This window comes from Anser brachyrhynchus (assembly GCF_964034855.1).
Source record: "Anser brachyrhynchus genome assembly, chromosome: 3".
NCBI classification, from domain to species: Eukaryota; Metazoa; Chordata; class Aves; order Anseriformes; family Anatidae; genus Anser; species Anser brachyrhynchus.
In genome coordinates, this window is record NC_137696.1 from 124,983,679 (window position 1) to 125,008,274 (window position 24,596).

Here is a 24,596-nt window from a genome sequence, read left to right on the forward strand (position 1 = left end):
GCACAGGTTGGCAGCGGGACCGGGGTGGGTATTTGCCCAATTTTGCCCACAATTGCCCTCGTAGGGGCAGCTTGCGCGTGGGCTGGGTGCCCCGAGGTGCTCAGCACCTGCAGGCAGCAGCTGGAAGGTGCACAGTCCTCGGCTCACGGCCAACCTCAGCCCCCTCTACCGAGGACGTGCCCTTTTTTTCCTTCCTTTTCTTTTTTTCCACAACTTTTCCTGGCCTTGGGGGTGCTCGGGACGGCTCCCCCGGGGAGCCCGGTTCCTGCTCCTCGCTGCGCATCCTGCCCTCGCCTCCGGCTGCACGTGGAGCTGCCACGAGCTTTAAAAAAAAAAAAAACAAAAACACCAAAAAAAACCCCACCACGTTGTGCTCCCTGCCTGGTACAGAGGTTCCTTATGTAACAGCCCTGCATTTTTCTGGTGAGTAAGAGGGAGTTTAGCAGCCGGAGCCGGTCCCCGTGCTCTGGGAACGGTTCCTGGCAGGGCTGAGCCAGCTCCTTCGGCGGTACAGAGCCAGCCTTTGCAGCTGACGTTATTAATAGCCTGGCGCAGCGGGCGCACGCCGATCGGTGCCTGGCCCTGGGTGGCAAGGGCTGGGACGGGCAGGGCTGGCTTTGCCAGCTGCGGGGGGGCACCGGGGGCCGTTTGCCCGCAGAGAGGAAGAAGAGAGGAGAGGCTGCCCGTAGGGTGAGGAAGGAGGCGCCGGGGGGGACAGGTAACCCCCTGCAGGTAAGTCTGATCCTCCCAGGATGATCGAGGCCGTCCCGAAACCTCAGCCCGAGCCTTCGCGCCGCCCCGGACGGCTCGCGTGAGTGCCGCGGGATCGCCCGGCGCCGCCGCAAAGCTGCGCCGCTGTCGGTGGCGGTGCTGAGCCAGCATCAGCACCCCGTGCCGCAGCCTCCCCGTCTGGCACGAGGGAGCCTTCCCGCGGCGCCGGCACGTGCCTGTAGCAGGAGACGTTCTCGCTCGGAGGGCCGGTGGGCGTGCGCGGCTCCGTCCTCCGCCTCCGCCGGCGGGTCGGGGCTTGGATCTCGCCCAAGGGCTCCTCTGTGTCTCTTGGCTGCTTTCCTCGCCTGCCAGAGGGCGGTTTTAGCGAGCGGCTCCCGAGCTCGAATGCAGCGGCGGCGGCGTTGCTCTCTCGGCGCAATTTGGGGCGGTTTGGGGGCGTTTGCCTGGACAGGGAGCATCCTCTCCCTTCCTGGCGTGTCCCACCAAGCGGCCTCAGCTTTCCCAGCCGCTAACGTGAGCGCAGCACAGGAGTGTAATCCAGCCAGCAGATTTCATCCCCCCGGCTCTCTGCCAGCTGCTTATTCCCTTGCTCCGAGGGGGAGGATAAAGCACGAGGTCCTGGTGGCACGGGCCAAGGGCAAACCTCATCTGTTCCCAGCACCAGGCGCTGGTGGGTGGATCCAGCCTGGGTCCGTGTCCTGCGTGTGCTCAGGCCAGGAGCTGACGCCTTGGATTTTGTGGCCACTCTCGTGCTACACACGTTTTACTTATTTTGCCCTTTTTTATTTACTCCTGGCGGCGTGACTGCATGAGCCGAGGTCTCCTCTTCCTGCTTGACCCTTTGAAGAAGTTTGTGAAGTCAGAAGGAAGCTTGAAAACGTAGTTTATCCCTTCTTCCCCCTAATTTTTCTCCTTGAAAGCCGAAACCCCAGCTCTGTCGGTCAGACGGCTTTCCTGGCAAGCTCCTGGCTGGCTCCTGGCAAGCTCCACGCCCGCTGGTGCGGCCAGACTGGAAAGAAGCCACGGCCGGGACCTTGGCTTGCCGGGTGCTGCGGGCAGACCTGGGGTGTGGTTCCACTTGCAGCTTGTTTCCTCCTTGTCATTTCCCAGGCCGTTTTCACCCCGAGGCCGTGTTTGGGAAGGTTTTTGTGCCAGCCGGGAGGCTGGAAAGAAGCCGGGGGCAAATTTCTCTCTCAGTTACCGGCGTGCACGTTAGAAGTCTTTAACTCAGGGCCTCGCTGCGCTTCTACGTGCCCTCTGCTGGGGCTCGCGGTGGGGTTGACAGCACCCAGAGCCGGGCCCGAGCGCTGCTGCAGCCCGGTGGGGCTGTGCCGTGACACGCTCCTGCTTGCAGACGTCCTGGGTGCAGCTGGTTTGTGGCCCTGAGCACGCGCGAGCTGCCGCGGCGGGGTCCTTTGTAGCGCTGCTGGAGCCCGGTGCGTGTCCGCTCTGATCCGGGGAGGTGTTTTCAGACTCTTTTTGTTGCGTCCTTTGTGCTGAGCCTCTGTTTCTCCTCTCCCAGTTCGTGAAGTTTGCCAACATCGAGGAGGACACCCCGTCCTACCACCGCAGCTACGACTTCTTTGTCTCCCGCTTCAGCGAGATGTGCCACTCCAGCCACGACGACCTGGAGATCCGGACGAAGTGAGTGCCACGAGCGAAGCCAGCAGCGGTGTCCCTGGTTCTGCAGGCACGCCGGGGGGCTTCCCTGTGCCCCCAGCCTTTGCCTTTCCTGGAGGAGCACCTCATTTTGGGAGCAGGTTGGATGCAGGCTGCACGGGCCCGTTGCTTGGTGCTGTGATTCCCCAGAGCTGGGCGCTCTCAGGCTTAAAATCGGCTGCTCTTCTCTCCCCTCCTTTATTTTCCCCACGTTAAGCCCTCCTGGCTCTACGGGAGGATGAAGCAGAAGCGTAGGAAATGCAGTGCAGCACGTATCCAGCTTCTGGTGCCGTGTGGGACGCTGTGTGCAGCGTTGCACGTGCGAGAAAAGACAGTTTGCGTTTTCTGTCCTGACAGCAGGGCCAGCTCCGAGCACAGCCAGTGACACGACAAGGGACAAACGTTGTGCCCTTGGCCACAGCACACTTGAAACTTCTTGTTTTGGGGCAGAACGTGGGCAGGTAGCACCCGGAGGCTGCCCACCCGAGCTGCCTCGGCGCCTCCTCAAGCGTTTCTCACCTCTGCTCCGGGGCTGGGCCAGAGCTCAGAGGAGGCGGCAAGGAAACGATCCTGGTCCCGGTTCCGAAAGGTGGTGATGCTGGGAAGAAGCCCAGTATTAAATAATTGCACGTTCAGAAAGTGCCTCCTGCAGCTGCGGGCTTTTATTTTCCACCTTTAAAGGTGGCCGTGTCTCTAGACAGCGCTGAGCACCGACGGGCTTTGCTGCGATGGGAAACGTGCCCTGAGGGGATTAATTAAGACGAAAGCAGACAGATTAATGTTGTTTACTGCTGCCAGAGCCAGGGCTCGCGGCGGCGTGTTTAAAAAGACCCGGCACTTGAAATGACCGTGTGCCTCCCCGCGAGGCGCTGATGGCACAGCACCCGTGGCTGCTGCTGGGAGCCTGTGCAGAGGAGGTGGCTGCTGCCAGGGGCAATTTTTGAGTGGAGCCTGGGCGTCAGGCAGCGTTTCTGCACAGCCTGGTGCTGTGCTGGTGCCGTTCCTGGAGCTGCAGTACCAGGGACCGGTCGCCTTCCGGAGGGGTGAGCCCCTGAGGTTTGAAACCCTGAACCCCTGAGGTTTGCTGCTCCTCTCCGGGGACTTCCAGCCTCCCGTCACCGCTGCAGACTTGCAGGTAGCTTCTTTTCCTTAATCAGGAAGTGATGCCAGAGGCTCGTTATTTCCAATTGACTTTTAGGGCCCTGCTGACGCTGTGTCGGAGACTGGAAGAAATTCTGCCTCTCCTGTAATTAAAAAGGAGGGCTCGGCGTTCCCGCGACCCTGCTCCTGCTCGGTGGCCCTTCTTCAAGAGTAGTGTCGTGGGCAGATTGTTGCCTTGACCGGGTCTGCAAAATGAGATAGGGAGACCTCAGAGCAGGTTATTCAACGCGTTTATTTCTGCAGATCAGCACACGCTATCTTCTTTAGGCATTAGCATTGGGTTTTGAGGGGCTGGTTTCAGACTTAGCTGCGTAGGGAGATTTTTATTGATGGCTTCGATTAGAGCAGAGTCAGGAGCTCTGGACCCAGAAAAGACACAGGTGTCAAAGCACATCGAGGTTTCCTGGTATCCAGCATCCCTGTGGGTGTGGTGTGGTTACTGGGAACAGAGGAAGCAACAAAAAACCCTCCGTGCATACCGGGGCCAAAACCATCCCTCGTCAGAGGCCGGGCTGCTGGCGCCACCTCTCCATCTCGGTTAGCGCGTGGCTGCAGCTCGCCCGGGGGCTTCCCAGGAAAGGCTGTGGATGGGAGCCGGCTGCTGCTGCCAGAACGATTTGGGCTGCTTCAGAGCCTTTCCTGCTTGGATCTGTCGGCTTGTAGGAAGCCGAGTGTCTTTGGGGTGCAGGGCAGAGTGATATCTGTAGGGTGTACCAGGCCCACAGCGGAGAATTGGAGCATTGTCAATGTGAACCCCTCCTGTGGGGCAGAATCAGCGCCTTCTCTCCAACTTCTTGTACAATTTCACCCATGTATATATATGTACGTATAGAAATGTAAAGTTCTACCTACGTATATAGATAGATAATATTCTGATGTCGATTTTTTTTTTTTTCCCCAGGATCCGGATGTCGGGCATTAAAGGCCTGCAAGGGGTGGTGAGGAAGACGGTGAACGACGAGCTTCAAGCCAACATCTGGGACCCGCAGCACATGGACAAAATCGTGCCCTCGCTGCTCTTCAACTTGCAGCACGTGGAGGAGGCTGAGAGGTGAGGGCTCTGCCGGCGGCTTCGGGGCTGCTTTCAGCCAGGTTTTGCCTGGGGGGGACGTCGTGGGCTGCTTCGTGCCTGCACCTCGTGTGAAAAAGGCCTCTGGTGGTCAGAGGGGAAGCCCTGTGAGTGTCCTTGCTGAAGGATGATGCAGATGGCAGGAGCCCTGCCTGTTACCTGCTGCCGGGAAGGTTATTGCTGTCTCAGCCACTGCAGGGCAGCATGGTACCTCTGGAGGAGAGCTCTCAGCACCGTCCCTGCAGTTAGGACGCGCTCTGTTTGCGAAGGCTCTGAGCTGCCTGCTCGGTGGGCTGAGCCCTGCGAGGATTTGTGCTTAAATGCTACCGAAGCAATTAGGTTAAAGCCAGGCAAGGGGAACGCGAGGAGCTGAAACAGGGCTCTGCTCCCTGGCCCTCCGTTCTGCCGGCATAACCCCCTGCTGGCTGCCTGCTCGCCACCAGCTGGGTGTCTGGAGGGGAATTGTTCAGCTGAGAAGCACAGAGTGGGGAAGCAGGCACGAATTTCTCCTGGGATTTTCCTTTTGAAGGTTAGGAGAGATGTATCAGTCCTGGGAAGATGGCTTTGGGCCGGATGCAACCCCCCTTTTTCTTGTAAACTGAAGCACTGAAGCGGAAAAAAGGCGTTTGCTGTGTCCCTGCGATGCCACACAGCCCCAGCGTGAAAATCGCCTCCGGGGTGTGCGTGTTCAGCGCGACTTGTGCTGCGCCACGCCGACTGCTGTGTTCTTCCTCCTCTGGGAGGTTGTGTCCCCCCCTGGGAGGACACTGTGCCCTGCGTCCTCACTGATAACGTCCTTCCCCCCCCGCCAGCGCTGAGAACTGAGTCTCCTTCCAGTCCCGGGGACATGGGGGCCGTTCCTGCAGGGAAGGGGGCCATCCCAGCACATCCCCCTGCCCTGCGATCCGTGCACCTGCGCTGCCTGCTGATCTGGCCCAAATCCAGCAGCAATTTGTGCCTGGGCTGTGCCGTGATGGAGCTACGCCACCTTCCTGGCGGGGCGACGTGTGGCTGCCGCTGCGCGAGGGGTAGCCCGTGGCAGCAGGGGCTAGAGGCAGACGCCACGACTGTTTTGCTGCATCCCCTCCCATCTGGGCTCCGTGCCTCTTCTCCCCCGCTGCTGCTGCACGCTCAGATCCACTCTCATCGCCCTCCTCTGCTTTCACAGCCGCTCCCCCTCGCCGCTGCAAGCCACTGAGAAGGAGAAGGAGAGTCCCACGGAGCTGGCGGAGAGGTGCCTGCGGGAGCTGCTGGGCCGGGCGGCGTACGGCAACATCAAGAACGCCATCAAACCCGTCCTCATGTAAGTTGGGCGTCCTTCCTTTTCGGCACAAGGGCACGGAGAAGCAGCCGACGAGGGCCGGAGGTGGGATGAAGGCACGTGCTCCTCCAGCACGGTGCTGGAGACGGTGACCAGGTTGCAGGCTGAGCTCTCCTTTTTGGATGCGTTGGGGAAGGTGGCACTGGATAGATACCTGTTGCTGAGAAAAGTCGCTTCAGAGAGCAGTTTGTGTCCCTGCTCTCACCCGCATCGCCTGCTCCCTGCTGCTCCTGCCTGTCCCTGGCTCCTGGGGCAGCTTTGCAGCACTGCGTGCTTCGGGGGACCTGCAGTCACCGTCCCCTCCGTTTCCATCTCTCCCCAGCCACCTGGATAACCACTCGCTCTGGGAGCCGAAGATCTTTGCCACCCGCTGCTTCAGGATCATCATGTACTCGATCCAGGTGGGGAGCTGGCGGGGGGGGTGGCTGTGGCCAGCGGCGCGGGCTGGGGACGCGCGTGCGTGCCCGGGAGCGCCCGGGGCTGGGCTGAGTCAGAGCAGCTGCCGCATTGCTGCATCCCGACAGCGCCGAGACCGAGCACTTGCGATGGGCTCAGCCCCTGAACGTGCCCCAAAACAGGCTGCAGACGGTGCAGCCACTGGGCTGCGTGGCAGGGCGGGCTGGGGGCCCCGCAGATAAAGGTCTGATGCTCCTTAGCCTCGCTTTGTGCCACCTGGGTGCGTTTTAGGGTGCTGTGCCTGGAGCCCGTATCTCAGTCCTGGCAGCGCCCGCCTCCCTCTCAGCAGAAAGCAAAGCCCTGCTGAATCAGGCGGGTTGGCAGCAGGCTGTGAAACGCTCCGAAGGAAGCGGCCTGGCTTTGGTGGGAAGCTGCCCCTTTCCACATCGCTGCTGTGGGAATTTAACCCAAGCTCCCCTGTCCCTGCAGAAAAGGAGGGGTGGAAAGTCCTTAGACAGGGACAGGCCCTGCCAGACTCTTCCCCTTTTCACCGGGAGCCCTGGCCATGGAAATGCCATTTAGGTAACCCCCAAAGTGAAGGAAAATGGCCCGTCCTTTCTTTTTCCACGCGTGGGTCCCTGTGTGATGATGGGTACAGTGCTGCTGACTCCCCATGGTGCTGGGGCTGCCCCGGACCCGCTGCCCCACTTCACCCCCTTGGCAGTTTGCTTTGCTTTTGGACTCGGCCAAACCACAGCTCTGCTTGGGGAACCAGTGCTCTGACGAGCACGTCGCCATCCCCCGCTCCCGTTTCATGTTTCTAATCCTGCAAATTGCCTAAAATCCTTTACAGCACTGCTAGATTTTATAAAATCCTGTTAATGCGTACTGGAGGTGTAGGGTCGCAATAACTCAGCGGGACCCTTCTCCCTGAAATCCCCAGGATTAATCGTCACAATGTCCTTAGATCTCAACAGCTCTTCAGAACATTTTTCCCCGTGCAGATTGCTCCGAGCTCTCATAAAACAGCCTTCCTCTGGGTGCCCTCTTGTTCTGCATCTGGAGCTATGCTGGAAAGAGCGAGGGACTCGGCACAGCTGGGCACGTGTGCAGGATTTGTCCTCGGTGGCTGCGTGGGTCCCAGAAGAGGGTCACCGCCTCGTGCACGTGGCACCTGCGCTGACGTTCCTGCTCTCCTTCCAGCCGCAGCACTCCCACCTTGTGATCCAGCAGCTTCTGGGGCACCTGGACGCCAACAGCAAGAGCGCGGCCACCGTGCGCGCGGGCATCGTGGAGGTCCTCTCGGAGGCAGCGGTGATCGCAGCCTCCGGATCTGTAGGTAGGTGCACGGATCCATCCTCTCCGTCCATCCTGCTGCCCGTATCTTTTGGTGGGAGATGTGAAGAGCTGCTGGAGGTTTGGTGTGCTCCCGGGTGTGAGCCGGTGCTTGGGGGATCTGGTCCGGAGCGTCGAGGAGAGCTGGGGATCCGTTGGGTGCCATTTCAGCGCACCCGAGCACGACACCCATGTACGGCTGGCTTTAGATGGCTGAGTGCGATGCCAGCCCTCGCCTCCACGCAGGGGGGCAAAGGGATTTTCAGGGCTCTTTTTCTGGGGCTCACTCCGAATACACCGAGCTGATGTTGCCCCTAGAAGTCTGCTTCTCTCCTGTCTTGACTGGTGGGTTTAAAACTTACTGCGCGTGTGGCCAGAAGGGTTTTCAGTCAGTTTATGGGGTAATAGGAGGCATGAACCACACCATCCTTAGGGAAACTACGGGCTCCAGCTCCCTGGGAAAAAGCACGGCTCTCTTCTGGCACAGCTCCCCCATCTCTCCCCTGTGGCTTTCGCAGGTCCCACGGTGCTGGAGGTGTTTAACACCCTGCTGAGGCAGCTGCGGCTCAGCATCGACTACGCGCTGACGGGGAGCTACGACTGCGCCGCGGGCGTCAGCACCAAGATCATCAAGGAGCACGAGGAGAGGATGTTCCAGGAGGCCGTCATTAAAACCATAGGTGGGGTGTCCTGCAGCGCGTGGCCCCCCGGCGTGGGAGGTTTCTGCCTTCTGCATCTCAGGGTGTGAAACAAAATCACCCTCGTCCTAAAAGCAGCGATGGGAAGTGGGATTTTCTCCCTTGCGTGGCGGGGGGTTATCGCCAGGTGGCATCGCAACCCCAGCGATCCCCGGCAGAGCTGCTGCGTGCGGGCAAAGCTGAGCTTCTCCCCGGGTAGGAGACCCTGAGGAAGGAAGGAGAGGAGGAGGAGAGGGCAGGTAGAGCCTGCAGGAGCTGGTGAGGGTGGGGATGTACCCCAAAAAGAGGGGTTGGAGGCAGGGCTTGGCTTCTCTCAACCTCGCCCTGCCTGAGCCTGGGGCTGTTCCTCACGGGAGGCGTTCGGATGGGTTTTGAATCATCCTGGAGGAGAAGCTGCCTGCAGGGACCAGAGCCGGGGAGGCCTTCTCCTATCCCAGCCTGGCTGAGGGCTGGATCGGAGCAGGGTGGGATGGCAGACCCCACAGCCCTGGTACTTTCAGGGCGGCAGGCCCTGCGGGTGGTGGGCTGTGGCTCACAAGTTGCCAGCGTGCCCTTGTCCCCGCAGGGTCCTTTGCCAGCACGCTGCCCACGTACCAGCAGTCCGAGGTGATGGTCTTCATCATGAACAAGGTGCCGCTGCCGTCCTCGCAGCAGTCCATCGAGGCTGGCAAAGCTGGGTGAGAACGGATGCCTTCCTCCCTCCTCTTCCTTTCCCCTGCCCTGCTCTCCTTGCTCTGTCCCATGCCTGGAAGCAAAAACGTGGGGCTGGAAGTGCTGGGGAGCTCCTGAAACTTCCCACCTTTGGGGACAGGGTGGGGTGTGGGTGCATTATTGGAAAGTCTGAACATCAACAGCTTCCGCCAAAGGAAGTTGAGGAACATGAGATCCTTGTTGAAAATGCTTTGCCGTCTGCTGCAGCCATGATTACAAGGTTTTGGGGTCCTTAGAAACACTGGAGCATTAAGGGGGAAAGGTATTTACAGGCAGTGATGCTGCAGCTGAACTCCGCTTTCCTTTGGGTACCTGAAGGATTCGGGTGAGGAGCTTAGTCCTGGGGGTGCCGTCCCAAATTAGCAGGGAAGAAAGAATAAAATTCAGGGGAGTGACTTCAGATGGGATGCTTAGGGCAGCAAGGCGGCCGCTGGCTTCTGAGAAGCTTATGTTTTTGAGAAGCTTATGGCTTCGTGGGACCAGCTGCTCCCTGCTGCCTCCCCACCCCGTGTTTGGCCCCTCCGAGCTGCCTCCAGGCTTTTATTGCCACTGGGCGGTAGGCGGTGTGTAAACCCGGCTGCGGGGGAAGAGAGGGAAAGGAAAACACCCAAACAACATAATCCCTTGAGAAGTGCTGGAACCGAGTCTGAGAGCTATTTGGAGCGAGGGTATCAGCGCTGAAACGTGGAGGTAAAGAGCGAACAGATTTTCATGCTATATTTGTCCTCGGAGTGTGGTCAGGCTCTTCCCACTTGTTTCTGGTGGGAGAGAGGCTTGGGCTGATAGGAGACGTGCTCTGCTCCTCGCTCACGTGGGGGTAATTCCTGGTTCGATCCTGATTCATGTCGTGAGAGACGTGCTGGGCTCCCCGGGCTGTTCAGCAGCTCTCTTTGCAGCAGCAGGATCAGGCTCGTGGCCCCTTGATGCCATTCACCAGCCACTTCTCAGTGCTGGCATGGCCACGCCAGGCTGTTTGTCGCTGCTCACGAGCTTCCTCCAGGAGAATTTCTGAATCCCACGAGATGCGAAGGATGGTGCTTGCTATGGATGTCTGACTGAACCCCGACCAGCAGCTTGCAGAGGAGCTGCAGCCTACGGTTCGGCCTCGGGGAATGCTGCCACTTGGGGTGTAGCCTAGTCCCTGGGCGGTGGTAGGCAGGGGTAGGCTGTGGGTTTTGGTGATGGGACAGTCTGGAAATGCCTCCGGAGCTCCATGCGTCCCTTTCTTCCAGCAGAAGGCTAGGAAGGATTGACTTCAGACAGTAAAGAATTCAAGATTTCTTCTCTTTGCATTAAAAAAAAAAAAAAGTTATACGTCCCTGAAGTGTAAACGTGGTGCACGGTGGCTTTGCAAGAAGAGAGATGGGAGCGAGAAGCAAAGGTACAGGAAGGGCTGGGCTTCATCTTGCCACTCTTCAGCAGCTTAAAGCGAGGGACCTGTTCGGATCTGGTGCCTGGCATCCCTCGGGAGCTGCCGGTGGGACAGGCGCGTGCGGAGCGGTTCGTCATCCTGAGCTCGCTTTGTGCCTGCTTGTTTCTGGTACCTGAGCTGGGATGAATTCTTTCGTGTTCATCCTTCCTTCGGCTGCCTTTTTACTGGCTGGTAAACCCTCGTTTTCTGGGGACTTGCACAGCACGGCTGTGTGCAGCGGTGACTCCCAGGACACTGCTCCTGCCCTTTGAGGCCTCTCTGTTCTTTGGGGGTGTGGGAGGAGGGTTGTTTTGTTTTCACCCGGGTTCTACCATTTCTTTCTTTTCTCCCCGGCAGGGAGAACCGAAACCGGCTGACGCAGATCATGCTCCTGAAGTCCCTGCTGCAGGTATGGAGGTGTCACTGTCCCTGCAGGAGTGTCCAGCCCCTTCGAGGCCTGTGACCAAAGGCACCTGCTGCTGTGGGGGCCCTGAGCTCAGCAGCTCTCTCCCCTTGAGCAGTTTAGGAAGAGCTCAAACTGTTCATAAGTTTCTCTGCCTGCATCCCCTCTTTATTGCTGCGTTTTATCCCCTAAGCGGCGCTTTCACGTTGCCTTCCTTTTTCATTGACGCCTGCAGGTCTCCGTGGGCTTCCAGTGCAGTAACATGCTCACGGCGCTTCCCAGCGCCTTCCTGGACAGGCTGCTCTCCTCAGCCCTCATGGAGGATGCCGAGATACGCCTCTTTGTCCTCGAGATCCTCATCAGCTTCATCGATCGCCACGGCAACCGGCAGAAATTCGCCACCATCAGGTACGTGCCCGGGGCTCCCCGGCGGGGCTGGGACCCGCAGACCCCACAGAGCAGGCTTTGGGAGGGAGATCTGCCGGGCTGAGGGTGCTGGCAGGCTTGGGAGCTGCTGGAAGGGTTGTTATTAAATCGGGTGCCAGTTCTGGGGTGGTTTAATGCTGCAGAGGAACGGTCTGCCGGGAGCCAGAGGGGTGCGGGGGCCTCTCTGTGCCCAGAGGGATGTGGGACCACGCTGCTGGACGTAACCATAGTTAGGCAGACTGGTACCAGGAGGATTTGCAGGAGCAGTGATATCCTCGAGGGGGTTCATCGACTGCATTGCATCCCCACAGATAGCCCTGCTGGGCGCTGGTGTCGCTGCGCTGCATTTAGCTAGCCTTACTCTGGAGAGGAATGAAGCTAAAGAAGGTGACTAATCTCACATGGAAATATCTCCATGGGGTTTGCGGTGGTCCTGCTAAAGTAGCCCGCGTGCATGCTGCTTCGTCAACTTGCCTTTGTGTTCCTGAGTGCCACTGCCTTGAAATCCTGTAGGGGTTTGGCTCTCTTCAATATCCGAATTGCTCACACGGGTTTTGAAGCCGCCCTTCAGCTTCCCCACCCTTGGTTCCTCCCAGAGGGCTCGTTCCTGGCCAGAGCTCTGCAGGCGAGTGGGAATCATGCGTCCTCCTCCTGTCTGAGTTTTCCCTTCCCTTTCCTTGCAGCACCATCAGCGACATCTCAGTCCTGAAGCTGAAGGTGGAGAAATGCTCGCGCCAGGATACTGTCTTCATGAAGAAGGTAGTGTCAGGGTCTGGGTCGAGCTGTCCTTACGCAGACCCGTGTGGGAACAGTGTCTCGGTTTCCCCAAGGTACTCTGGAGACCTGGGGTCCCATGAGGCCACTAAACCTGGGGATAGCCTCGGGAAAAGCCAGTGGGATTCAGTTTTTATCAGTGCTTCGCCCGTGGGCCTTTGTAGACCTCTAAATCTGCTATTTGCCCCGAGGAATGACTACCTCAGGATGTACTGGTGTCCCAAATGCTGCTTATCAAGTGATTTTCAAAGTTACCCGTTTTTTTTTTTAATTATTATTATTATTTTTATTTCTCCCAACTTTGTACCATGCCCGAAAATGTTTTAAACCCCTCTGGAACTAACTTCAGGCCGAGAGAGGGTCGGTTTATTCGCTTGCATGCCAGGGAGCAGCAGCGCAGCCCCTGGGCTCAGAAGAGCTGCGTTTCCCTTGCGACAGGGCTTGGTGCTACGAGCACCGTTCGCCTGCCCCAGCCTCTGCTCTCAGCCCTGCTGGTGCCTCCTCCTTGTCAGGAAGAGCAGCAGATGGTAAAACACCACCTGGTAGTCACAGCTCCCTCTCCTGGGGCTTTCTTCATCTGCTTGGTGATCCGAGGAGCTCTGGATCGTGCGTGGATGGTGGCCCCTTTGCTGGGCCCTGCTGCTTTTCTTTCTTTGTGTCGATGGAAGCGTTGCTTGCAGGGGGTGCTCAGTAGGTGACCGTGTCCCTCCGTGTCCCAACAGCACGGCCAGCAGCTCTACCGGCACATCTACCTGATATGCAAGGAGGAGAGCAACGTGCAGGCTCACTACGAGGCTCTCTACAGCATGCTGATGCTCATCAGCATCGAGCTGGCTAACGAGGAGGTTGTGGTGGACCTCATCCGCCTGGTGCTGGCGGTGCAGGTGGGCAGATGGGAAGCTGGGTGTGCTGCTGGTGCTCAGTGCTGGTGCTGGGTGGGCCAGGATGCTCCTTCCCCAGCATCTTACCCAGCCTTGTCCCCTCCAGACATAATCTCTCCAGATGTGGGCTATACTTGGGAAGAGGCAACGGAGGAACTGAAGGGAGAAGGGTTTATTTTGGAGCTGGGGTCTCTGAGCAAGGGGGGTGTAAGCTCCTCACCGGCTCTCGGCTTCTTCTGCCACAGTGGGATCAGATCTGCACTTGCAGGGGTTGATCCTAGTCAGCTTGCCAGCTTCTGCAACGCCCCAGCCCCTGCTCCAAAAGCTGGGATGTTTGCAGGGCGGTGGTGCTGGGAGGTGGATGGGGACCCCCCCGGGACCTTGCCTGTCCCCGTCTCACGGCTCTGTGTCTCTGCTGCAGGAGATGGCCCAGATCAACGAAGACAACCTGACGGCGTACAACCGCTGCGCGCTCTTTGCCCTCGGAGCAGCTTACCTGAACCTCATCAGCCAGCTCATCACCGTGCCCACCTTCTGCCAGCACATCCACGAGGTGCGAAGGGCTCGGGCTGATGCCTTGTCTGCCGCAGCTCCCCTGGCACCTGCGAGGTTTGAGCTTGGTTCCTTGCTTGCCTTCTGCAGGTCATCCAGATGCGGCAGAAGGAGGCTCCCTATCTGCTCCCTGAGGACGTGTTCGTGGAGAGACCCAGGTGAGAGCCTCCTCTGGGAACACCCTCTTCCCTGCTAGCTGATCCTGAGGACTCGGCGTCTGTAGGAGCATGGGTGGTAGAGTCAATCAACCCTTGGTGTGCCTCTGCTTGTCTTCCTTTCCCATCTGGGGATGGCACGGTGGGAAGGACATTGTGTTCTTCATCCTATTTTTTGATATGAGGAGGACCCCACGCAGTCAGGGAAGGGTCCAGCTGCCAAAGCCGGTGCTCACAGCTGGCCATACACCGGGATTGGCTCCGCTGGCTGATCCCTTTCCCTGCTCAGGGGGCAGGACGGCGTGCCACCATTTCAAAGACACCTACTGCATGCTGATCGTCTTGGGGCCGAGGCTGCTTGGGCTGTCCCACTCCTGCTGGGACAGCCTCGGCACGCTTTGCATCCCTCACGGTTGGTGGTGAGGTCCCTTACGGAGAAACCGCCCCGCTGAGTGCCGCTGTTGTCTCAAGGCATTCCCTACTTTGGGGTGGCGCTCTGCTGTTGAGCACGTCTGTGTCTGTCGTGATGGGTCAAGGGCGCTTCTGGTACTCCCTAGCTTTGTACCGGTGAGTCCAGAGATACTGTGACGTGTCCAGCTGTGGTGGCACTAAGCAGAGCCACATGAGCCCACTGTTTCTCACTGAAAGGAGCTGGAAGCCCCCTCCTTCCTGGTGCTGTTCCCTGAGCAGAAGTGCTGCCATCTCCCCTGCTTTTTGTTGTTTTTTTTTTTCCCATCCCTGTAGGCTGAGCAAGAGCCTCGACCGCCTGGGCCCGGAGGTCTTCTTTTGGCAGAGCAAGATCAGTGAGGTGCTGGGGGGCAGCGGCTACAACTCGGACCGCCTCAGCACACCCTACGTCCCCCAGCTGACAGGTACGTGCTGGGTACAGGAGGACCAGGGGGCAGGAAACCAGTTCCTCGTTCTGCACAGCGATGGGGATGTGAAGTTCTTGTGCTGCACGTGGGCCTGGTGTTTGGTCTGCCTTCCCTCAGAAGTGCCGTTTTGGGGAAAATGAGAGACAAAACTGTCAGGTGGGAGCTTTCTGGGGTTGCCAAATGCATGGCAGGCTGGACTGGTGGAGCCACGAAGCCCGCTGGGCTTGGCTTGGTGCTGCTGGGCCGGGTGAATTTGGGTGAAACCTGAGCAGACTGGCTGCTAACCTGGGGATGGGACACAAGGTACGTCCGGGGGTGCTGGGGTGGCTGCAATTAGCTCTTCTGTCCATTTACTTCCTCCCCAGATGAAGATCGCCTGTCCAAGAGGAAGAGCATCGGTGAGACCATTTCCCTACAGGTCGAAGTGGAGTCGAGAAACAGTCCTGAGCGAGAGCAGGTACCGTGATACGCCAGGCGTGTAGAAACTGCGTCATTCCTTTGGTGCTGTGAGCTTTTGGCAGCCTGGCAGTGTGCAGCTGGGTTGTAATTCTTCATTTGGCTGCGTGTTTGGCTGGCTGTGAGCACAGGGGTGTATAACTCAGCCCTGGTATGTCTGGCAGCAAGCGGGGGGCAGAAAATCCCCGTCTCCCACTGATGCTCCCCTCCAGGTGCTGATGGATCCCAGCGTGCAAGGGGAGCTGCACAGCAGGAAGGGTCTCACACTGCTTTTTGGGTGTCAAATCTTTATTTTCTTGGAATGCGTATTTCTTAGCCATGGGAGATGTAAAGCCAGGGTAGTCTAGCCTGAAAAAGCACTTAAAAAGTACAGGTTGTCGGGAAAGAGATCCCTGTTCTTTAAGGACGGGCTGTGTTTTGGTGCAAGGATGCAGCTCCTGGCACTGGTTCTGGGATGTTCTGATCCCCAAACAGTGTCCTGTGCTGTGTACTGAGCCTCCTCTGCTTTTCCCCTCCCTTTAGAGAGCACCAGCAGAAGAGATCACGTATGAGACGCTGAAGAAGGCAATAGGTAAGTGAGGGAGAGGTGGAGGCCGACGTGTTTTGTGGGTGGTGCGTGGGTACAGTCACCCCTCTGGGTGCGTACACCGTGGATCCACGGTGCGTTGCCACAGCAGAATTACACCCAGGTTGTAAGGTGGCCAGGCAGCTCCACCTCCCTGGCCCTGGGGTGTCCCTAAAGAACCATCCTCAGCTTTCTAGGGATGCCCACATCCGCCCTGCCTGCTGGGGAGGTGGGGGTGCGGCGCGGGGGGCCCGTGCTGGGGCGGGGGGGAGCACCTGAGAGCCATCTCCCCTCTGCTTCAGTAGACAGCGTCGCCGTGGAGGAGCAGGAGCGAGAGCGGAGGCGACAAGTGGTGGAGAAATTTCAGAAAGCCCCGTTCGAGGAGATCGCTGCTCACTGCGGCGCCCGGGTGAGTCGGGGCCGTGGCTCTCTAAACCCCCACAATCTGCTCCCCCCGGGAGAGGTGGACGGTGGCGGCGCAGCTCTGAATTTTGCCAAGCCACCCTCCTCCTTCTCTGGGAAGGCCGGCGGGGTGTTTGTCCTGCTTGGGCTGCAGTCCCTGGGGTGCAGCTGCACTAACACGGCCCCCGTGTCTGTTGCAGGCGACGCTGCTGCAGAGCAAGCTCAACCAGATCTTCGAGATCACCATACGGTGAGTTGGGGAGACGGCCGAGCACGCCGTGCTGAGCACCGCTAGCTGAGCATATCCCGCTCGTGGTGCTCGCAGGGTGCTGGGAGTGGGTGCTGGCCCGGGACTGGGGTGTCTCTGGTGGCACAGGGTTGCTGGGAGTAGCTTCTGGTTTGTTTGCTGCAATTCCCCTGAGCTATTGGGGCACTGGGGAGGTTTGTAGCGGTGTAAGATGCATGGTTTTTTACAGCAGGCTTTAGTTTTTTATGAAACAACTCTGTAAAACGCCTCCCTCCCTCTCTCCTCTTTCAGGCCACCACCGAGCCCATCGGGCACCATCACAGCTGCCTACGGCCAGCCCCAAAACCACTCCATCCCGGTGTATGAGATGAAGTTCCCGGACCTGTGCGTGTACTGAGGGTGGCTGTGCTGCTAGGACGGAGCCGCCCCTGCGCAGCCTGTGCCGAAGGACCTCTTGGGGGAGAGACCGCCGGCCCCGTGGGGACTGCGTCCTCGTGCATGTGACAGATAGGGACACGGACACTGAGGCTACCCCAAGATTCGTTGGCACCACAGACCTGTCTCCCGTACTTTCTTCCGTGACCCTCTGCAGCCACGTTTTGCGGCAGGAGGTGCCGGGGAGGTGTCGTTGCTCTGACCTCCCTCTCCGGTTTTGGTTTCGGGGAGGAGAGAGGAGAGGGTCTGGCTCCTGGTGGGCAGCATTGGGCACGTACATCCTCCCGGCAAAAAGCAAACCTGTTCCTTGGGGAATCCCTCCCCGCGTCATCTGTCAGCCACATCGAGAGCCCCTGGCGAGGGTGCAGGAGGAAGCTGGAGGGCGTGAGAGCGTAAAAGGCAGGATGGATGCGGGGCGCAGCGTGCCCCGGGGCAGCTGTAAAAGCAAAGCCTGCTGGAGCTCGTGCTCGAGGCAGGTCGCTGGGGTGGGTACAGTCCCCAAATCCAGCTCCTGGCCTGTGAGCCTGCGTCTTCCTGGCAGCTGCCCTGGTGCGGGGCAATTCCCCGGGCACTTGAAGCTGCCCTGATGCCCTGGACGAGGGGGTGCCCGGTGCGACACGAGGGTGGCAGTTGTCCCATCATGGATGTAGATGCTGCACGCAGCAGCCTGGCTGGTTCCAGGTCACCTGAAAACATATTTTATTTGGGAAAACGCCTTTTTTTTCTTTTTTTTTTTTTTGAGGAGGGGAAGTCTACAAGAGCTGTGCTTCTTGTCCATGTCGTCAGCAGGTTGCTCAGTCTGACGGCCCGCAGGCAGCGTGCGTGCAGTGGGGTACCTGGAGCCGTGGCACAAGGCATGAGGAGCGACCACGTTGGGATTATCAACGCGTTAACCAACCGTTTTCACATTTTTGGTTCGGGATTTCACAGTTTTGGGGTTACTGTCTGAAGACGAGATTTATTTTTTTTAACAGAATCCCTTTGATTAAATCCTGTCTTAAATCAGCAGAGCCCTAACCACGAAGAACACGAGTGCTGCGGGAAGGTGGCTGCAATGAGAGGTGTTTTATGGGGTCCAGCCCTCAGACCCTGCACCTGGCGGGCTGTGGATCCCACCTCTGGATTTGGACTGGGGAGAAATGCGGCTGTTGAGTTTTTCTTTAGACGTGTGATAGAAAATACCCTCTTGGGAGAATTTGGGATCCTTTTGGCTCCTACTGAACTAAAAGTGCAAGGTGAAGATGGTAGGGATGGGGAAGAAAAGGATGCCAGGGAGGTATTGAGTAATTTACAGGGTGAATCTTGCTCCCAAATGCCTTCCAAGCCTTGGTGCACTGCAGCTGTCCTCAGGGTGAGCTCAGGTGCACTCAGCCTGCAGCCTCTGCTGCCGTCAGGCAGGTTTTGGCTGAGCCAAGCACGGAGCCTCCTGCACCAGGACCGCTATAAGATCCTGGGGCAGCCCCTCTCCTTCCAGCCGGCCACACCGCCTCCGACTTCCCTGCGTGGAGAGGTGCGGGAGGGTCTAAAATTGGAGACGTGGGAGCTGCACGTGGCACAGGGCCAGCAGGGGAGCGCAGCCCCCACCCCGTGCCTGGTGGCCTCAGCACCTCTGCCTGCCTCCTGCTCCTCGTTTCGGCCACGCCACGTTTCTCTGCCACGTCTCGCTGCAGATCTTCAGGCAGTTATTTTAAGCTGTAATTACACATTAACATCTTTTTTTTTTTTCTGGTCTCTTTTTTTTTTTTTCTTTTTTTTTTCTTGGTGGCGGATACAGTTTGCGGCTGCCCCGAGGTCAGCGCTTGTTTGTGTGGTCGTCCTGTAATCCGGGTTTAGGAAATGACCTAGCTTAAGAGGACAGGAAAAACAAAGGGTGTATTTTGGTCCCCGGGGCTGGATTGCAGCACTTCCCCGCTCACAGCAGGGCTCTGCCTCTGCCACCCTGCCCAGCGCACGAGGCTGTCCCTTGCTGCTGCCCCTCTTCAGGGTCCCCCCATGTTTCTGTCCCCCACTCCCGTCCCTTTTTGCTCCCTGGATTATGCCCAGTCCCCCTGGAGCCTGAATTTTGGCTGGGTGAGGTTTTGGGGCTGTCAGCGGGAACACGAAGAAGCTGCTTGGCAGAGGAGGGTTTGTTTCCATTGCTGTCCTGATGAAAATGCAGTAGGAAAAGCAATGAACCCCCAGATTGTGTGCCTGGGGGGAAAACCCCTCCGAAACACAAAGAAGGGGGGAAGGAGAGCACAGGGTTTGCTCTTTAGAGCCTGCCTGGCCGAAAATGAGGAGCCGTGGGGATGGTACTGGGCACATCCTGGGGGGCCCGGTGCCGTTTGGGGCTCCCAGAGGCTGGCCTGCATGTTACCCCGTGGACAAACCCTTGGTGGGGGGATTTCCACGAGGTCCCCCCGCTCCCAGTGCTGATCCCTTTTGCTGCACCCCCCTCCTCCCTCCCTCCGAAACTGGGTGCTGGCTGCGCTCAGCATCGCCTTTCAGGCCCCCAGCTCCACTTGTAAATGTCCCTACCCCCCCGTGTAAGTGACCTGTTTGTACGTCACGTTTAGTTTAGATACTGGTGTATGTATAGATGACAAAGTATATTTCTATAAACTTGGCCGTTAGGTGCATGTGTGCGTTTCCATCTCTGTATTTCGGGGCACTGTGGGTTTTTTTTTTCGTGTGTAGCCGAGGGCAGGAGGGGAGAGGGCCGCGAGGCTGTCGGTGTTTTCAAACACACCCTCAAATAAATGTTGATGTTGCCATCTTACGGGGTCTGCTGTTACGGGGTCTGCTGTGTCGGCACGTTCACGGCACCTGGGTGCCACCTCTTTAGGGGCTGGAGGAAAGGGTGAGGATTTGTTATTCCTGTTCCAGGTGCTAGATCTTGCTCTTGCAGCACATCCCTGCAATTAAATGGCCTGATACTTCATCTCTGGCATCCTGTAGCCTCCTATCACCCATTATTTCCTCCATTTTCCCACTGCTCCCTGCAGTCTGTGGGGAAAGGTTTAGCAAAATGTGGGTCCTGGGCTCATCTCTGCCCCTGGTTTTGCTCCCTCGCGAGCTGCAAAAGTCATAAAATCAGTAAGGTTGGAAAAGACCTTCAAGATCCGTCCCCCTACCAACACTGTCACCTCTAAACCATGTCCCTAAGGCAGATCAGAGGCTGGTGGGCACCCAAGGGGGGCGAAGAACGAGAATCTCCCCCCGACCCTGTGAGCACGGACGGGGCTGCGCCCCGCACAGCGCCCCGCACAGCGCCCCGCTCTCGTTACCACTTCAGCACACGGGTAGAAGCGGGCACCGGCGTGGTTACGCCTCGGCACCAGGAAGAGTTTTCTCTGAACCCCAGCTGCAGTTTGGCAGAGGTTTGCTTTCCGATGAAACTGTTTGCAAACCTGTTATCCTCCCCGAGGGCTCTGCCCCAAACTGTTATCCCCAGCCCCGTGCTTTCGTTGCATCTCCGTGCATCAGCAAATGATTTAGAGACGCGACTTTGTAAATGATGCAGCTTTCCTTCATACCTAAGAGTCTTCAGCATTATCACTCAATGGGCAATTAATGACTTACCTGGTGAAGCTGTGCGGGTGCTTGGGGAGCCTGACCCTGCCAAAATGCAGCCCCACACCCAGTGCCCACGGCCAGGTGAAGGGAAACTCCCGAGCTGGCGCAGCAGAGCTGGGGCCGAGCCTGCCACCAGCAGCAGCTCTTCCAAAATCACACTTCCATGGCCCCAGCCATGCCTCTTTGCTTCCCCCCGCTGCAGGATTTGGCCTTGCAATTATTTTCTCCACCCCCCTGCAAAAAAAAAAAACAGCCCCAAAGACATCACGGACACCTGGCTAGCTTGCAAAAAAAAATTATTTATTTTAGAATCCTTTTAATCCGTCATTTACAGTATTGTACAGCTCGGTGAAAGTACGAAAATAACCCAGCGCGAGCACCCGCCGCTCCCCGGGGGCGCCCGGCGGCTGCGTCGGCGCCTTCGTCCCGGACCCGCTCGGCGTCGGGGTGGGAGGACGAAGTCCTCGGTCGGGGCGGGAGGACAAATCCCTCGCCCGGGAGCAGCGGGCGGAGGGGCGATAATCGACAAGACGACGAGCGATCGCTGTTCTAAGTGACACACATGCCGGCGGGACACTAAAGCTACGCGGGGCGGCGGCGGGGGGGGGGGTGGGATGCCCCTCGGGCCCTGCCCCGCTCACTGGCCCTTCTTGTAGGCGTTTTTGATGATGGCGTTTTTGAACAGAGTCACCAGCGGGGTCTGGCTGTGCTCCGAGGTCATGAAGCCGCCGTAGCGCTTGTCCTTCAGCGGCGCGTGCCAGCGGAAGTGGCGCATGCGGTAGGAGCCGCTGTCCTTCTCCTCCTCGCCTTCCTCCTCCTCCTCCTCGTCCTCCTTGGGGAAGCCGAGGGAGCCCAGGGGGGCGTCGGGCCCCAGCTGGCGGCGGAACTCCAGCGGGTAGCTCTCGGCCGACTCCTCGTCCACGCCGTTGGGGTACACCTTGATGGGTCTCCTCTTGCGGCCCACCGGCTTCCCCCAGCGGAAGTGCTCCATGGAGTAGGAGCGCTTGCCTTCCTCCCGCTCCAGCCCCGCTCCTTCCTCCTCCTCCTCCTCCTTCTCCTCCTCGGCGGGCCGGCGGGGCGGCAGGGGGACGCCGGCCGCCTCGTCCCGCTTGTGCCCGCTGCTGCTGTTGCGGCGGCCGAACTTGTTCCAGCGGAAATGGCTCATCACGTACTTGCGGACGCTCTCGGAGAGGGGCTGCAGGTGCCCGTTGCCCGGGTACATGGGCGCCTCGGCCGACAGCTCCGCTCGGCACGCCTTGGCGCACGCCTGCGGGGGGGGCCAGAGGGACGGGGGGGCTGAGCTGGGCCATGTGGGGACATCGGGGACATCGCCGTCCCCCCCCCGCCCCCCGGGACGTGCGCTTCGGAGCTTCTCGTTCCCACGTCCCACCAAAGTTTCTCTGTGGCGGTGCCACCCTGCACGTCCCCAGTGTACGTCCCCACCCAGGCACCCTACCCGCTCCGTGGGGGTGTGGAAGGTGCTGGGGGGCACAGATCCCCCCCCCGAAGAGGCTGCGCGTTGGGTCCCTGGAGCAAAGTCAGGCCCTGCGGAGGCCGAGCTGCGACAACCCTCCTGTCACCGCCATCCCTGCGCCAGTCAGGGTGAGCCAAACGCCCTCGGGCTCGGGGGAAGGCCAATACCCAAATCCTGGAGTTGTTCCATGTAGGAGGGGCGCCGCAAGCTCAAATGTTTATTTTTGCCGTTGTCACCCAGCGTGGAGAAATTTGTCGCGACGAGGGCGGCGAGGCCCTGGCGCAGGCTGCCCCGAGGAGCTGTGGGTGCCCCATCCCTGGGGGTGCCCAAGGCCGGGCTGGATGGGGCTGGGGGCAGCCTGGGCTGGGGGCAGGGGTCGTGCCCATGGCAGGGGGTGGCACTGGGGGGGCTCTGAGGGCCCTGCCAGCCCAAACAATTCCAGTATTCAACGCAGCCAAGAGGCAGAAGCCCACCGAACCTCTGGGTCATGGGGCCCAAGGCATCGCCTTGATGTGGTGACCCCACGGTGACAGCACCCCCGCCACCCCCTCCCCATCCCACCTCCATTTCTTGGGTTAGAAACCCAAGCAAGCAAGAGGCCCCCCCCCGTCCCCCCGCTTACCAAAACGCCGCTCTCGGTGGCCAGGTCCTGGCATTTGCCACTCTCCCAGCACGGGCCGCTGGCGGCGGCGGGGTGGCCGAGCAGCAGCCCCAGCACCACGGGCAGGCTGCTCCAGAGCGAGCCCCACATCCTGGCTGGCGGGGGATGCGGGCACGGAACTATGGAAAAACAGAAGAAGGAGAAAAAAAAAAAAAACAAACTTTTTTTTTCCTCCAAGTGGTTCAGGAGATTCCTCTGCTTCCCCCGTCTGCAGGAGCCGGGGCTCTCTGGAGCGAAGCTTCTTGAGGGTGGCATGGATGCAAGCCCCAGCGATGCCCAAATTTTGGGTGGCTGCCTCTGCCGGGGCTGCACACACTTGGTTTTCGGGGGGCAGCACACCTACCTCCAGCCCTCCCTGCATCCCTGCCCCTTCCCATGGAGCCGCAGCTCGGCTATTGCCACCCCCTGCCTCTGCCTTTTGCTTTCCCCTCCGAAATCCCGGGTCTTTGTCACCACCACGAAACCCGACATGCTGCTGACAGCTGCTGTCAGCGAGGCTCGCTGCCCTCTCCGGAGAAGCACATAAAGATGAGTTATGCTGCAAGGGGAAAGCGTGGTGGAGCTGCCTTCAGGCTCCATCCCCTGCTAACCCCTCGCTGCTCGCCGGCTGATTTGGGTATAAAATATAGTCTCACTCCTTTCCTCCTAACCTGCCCCCCCCCGTGGGGGAAAACTCCTGCGTGGTGGGAGGCAGGGCTGCACGTAAAATTAAAGTCGGATTAAAAGAGCACTGTGTGAAAAGTGAGATGTTGGCATTTTACATGAACTAGTACCCAAGCTAATGGCTTGGATTGCGGGAAGGGCTATTGTAAATGCAGCTGGTGGTTGGGAAACTGGTGCGCTCGGGAATGACTCTGTTGCCTCGTGAAGGATGGAAGCTGTGAAAAGTAGCCCAGGATCCAGCCTAAGCCTGGGTCATTGCTGTGCTGCCAGCAGGGATCGGTGTGGTGGGGTCAGGGATACCCACAGGACCCGTTCAAGGCACCCCGAGGACACCTGGGCCATGCTGTCCCCTCCAGGGCTGTCCCCTTCCCTTGTCTCAGGAGCTGCTGAATTGCCTAAAAATGTGCTTCCCCCCAGCTTGACAAATTAGGAAAAAAAGGAAAAGGAAAAAGCTGTGAGCCTGGGCTCTCCCTTTGGTTAAAAAAAAAAAAAAGAAGAAGAATTTTGGTGTCACCAGTGATGCAATGGGTAAGTTTCAAACATTTCTCTTCTGCTAAAACCAACACTTTCCTGAGTTTTGGTTTTTTTTTTTTTTGAACTTTGTGGGGACTCACGTGTTTCACCTTTCCCCACTCTGTGAGAGCTCCAGGGGAGGCAAATCCCATCCCACGATCCCAAAAAGCCAACTGCAGAAAATCTCCTCCTGGTCCAGAGAGCTGCTGGGTCGCGCCTGGGCGAAGGGAGACTTTCTTTGGCAGATGGGAAAAAAAAAAAAAAGCATTTGGGAGTTCTGAGAGCGAGCAGCGGCTCACGGGGGGGGGGAGAGGAGAGCGGGACAGAGCGACCCCAGGTATGGGGGGGGGGGGGAATTTTCCATTTTCTACCTGGTGGCAGCTGCCCGGGACCTCCCGGCTCCCCAGGCACAGCAGCACCGGGGGGCTCGGGCTGCGACCCCGGGGAGCACTCCCGTAACACATCAGCACACAATAACACACACACACACAAAAAAAAACAGACTATAAAAGGAGGAGAGAGGAGGCAGGGCTGAATTAACCATTTCGGTGTGCAGGGGTGTTTTATCCCCTCTCCCTTGCTGCCCGGGGACCATCCACCTACCCACGCGAGTAGCCCGCATCAGCCCGCCGTAATCCATCCAACCCAGGGTTTTGCAAAGTTTCCCCCCCCCAACACACACCCCGTTCACCCCAAAAGGATCTCCGTGCATCCTCTGGGCTGGTTTGGAGCAAAGGGATCGATCGGGACCGTGCTTACCTGTGGCGTGGGCTGGGAGCACGGCCGCCTCCGCCGCCGTCCCCGTCTCCCGCGCGCTCCCGGAGAGCGTCTGCGACTTGGCCGCAGCCCCGGCGCTTTTTATACCCCACGGGGAGCCTGGGGCGTCGCATCGCCGCTGTCTTCTGGATGGATGATGGCCCTTTCGGAGCCGGGGAGGCGGGGGGGGACACACACACACACACACACAGAGGGACCCTTCCAGGTACCAAACAAAAGAGGAGCGAGGGCGGCGAGGAGCAGGGCGCTTGCGGCTCGGACCCCGCAGCGGCATGGGGGGATTAGCATC

At 59.0% G+C, this 24,596-nt stretch overlaps 2 protein-coding genes across 10 annotated transcripts in view; one reads left to right on the top strand and one right to left on the bottom strand.

The window, feature by feature from the left end:
- Positions 1–19,422, top strand: part of EFR3B (EFR3 homolog B) — a 38,880-nt gene extending 19,458 nt beyond the window's left edge. For 6 of the 8 annotated variants that reach the window (XM_080585507.1, XM_080585506.1, XM_080585509.1 and 3 more), the window contains 19 exons: positions 2,255–2,376; positions 4,454–4,603; positions 5,790–5,924; positions 6,265–6,343; positions 7,542–7,677; positions 8,192–8,353; positions 8,937–9,048; positions 10,851–10,902; positions 11,132–11,304; positions 12,006–12,081; positions 12,819–12,980; positions 13,399–13,530; positions 13,620–13,687; positions 14,429–14,556; positions 14,925–15,016; positions 15,538–15,586; positions 15,883–15,989; positions 16,183–16,232; positions 16,521–19,422. In XM_080585507.1, coding sequence (XP_080441633.1) covers positions 2,255–2,376; positions 4,454–4,603; positions 5,790–5,924; positions 6,265–6,343; positions 7,542–7,677; positions 8,192–8,353; positions 8,937–9,048; positions 10,851–10,902; positions 11,132–11,304; positions 12,006–12,081; positions 12,819–12,980; positions 13,399–13,530; positions 13,620–13,687; positions 14,429–14,556; positions 14,925–15,016; positions 15,538–15,586; positions 15,883–15,989; positions 16,183–16,232; positions 16,521–16,626 — 2,091 coding nt within the window. In that variant the 3' untranslated portion in view covers positions 16,627–19,422. The remainder of the gene's footprint in view (positions 1–2,254; positions 2,377–4,453; positions 4,604–5,789; positions 5,925–6,264; positions 6,344–7,541; positions 7,678–8,191; positions 8,354–8,936; positions 9,049–10,850; positions 10,903–11,131; positions 11,305–12,005; positions 12,082–12,818; positions 12,981–13,398; positions 13,531–13,619; positions 13,688–14,428; positions 14,557–14,924; positions 15,017–15,537; positions 15,587–15,882; positions 15,990–16,182; positions 16,233–16,520) is intronic. The other 2 variants (XM_080585510.1, XM_080585505.1) reach the window with 1 other exon arrangement.
- On the bottom strand, positions 16,807–24,596 carry POMC (proopiomelanocortin). 2 transcript variants are annotated; one of them, XR_013948648.1, is made up of 4 exons: positions 24,290–24,596; positions 22,316–22,473; positions 20,226–21,486; positions 16,807–19,719 (listed from the first exon to the last, which is right to left on the bottom strand). XR_013948648.1 is itself a non-coding variant. In XM_080585512.1 (3 exons), the coding sequence occupies exons 1-3, from the start codon at positions 24,579–24,581 to the stop codon at positions 20,857–20,859; spliced, it is 1,080 nt and encodes a 359-aa protein (XP_080441638.1). In that variant the 5' UTR covers positions 24,582–24,596; the 3' UTR covers positions 16,807–20,856. The 2 variants fall into 2 exon arrangements, 1 of the variants encoding a protein (XP_080441638.1); XM_080585512.1 differs by having other exon boundaries at positions 16,807–21,486.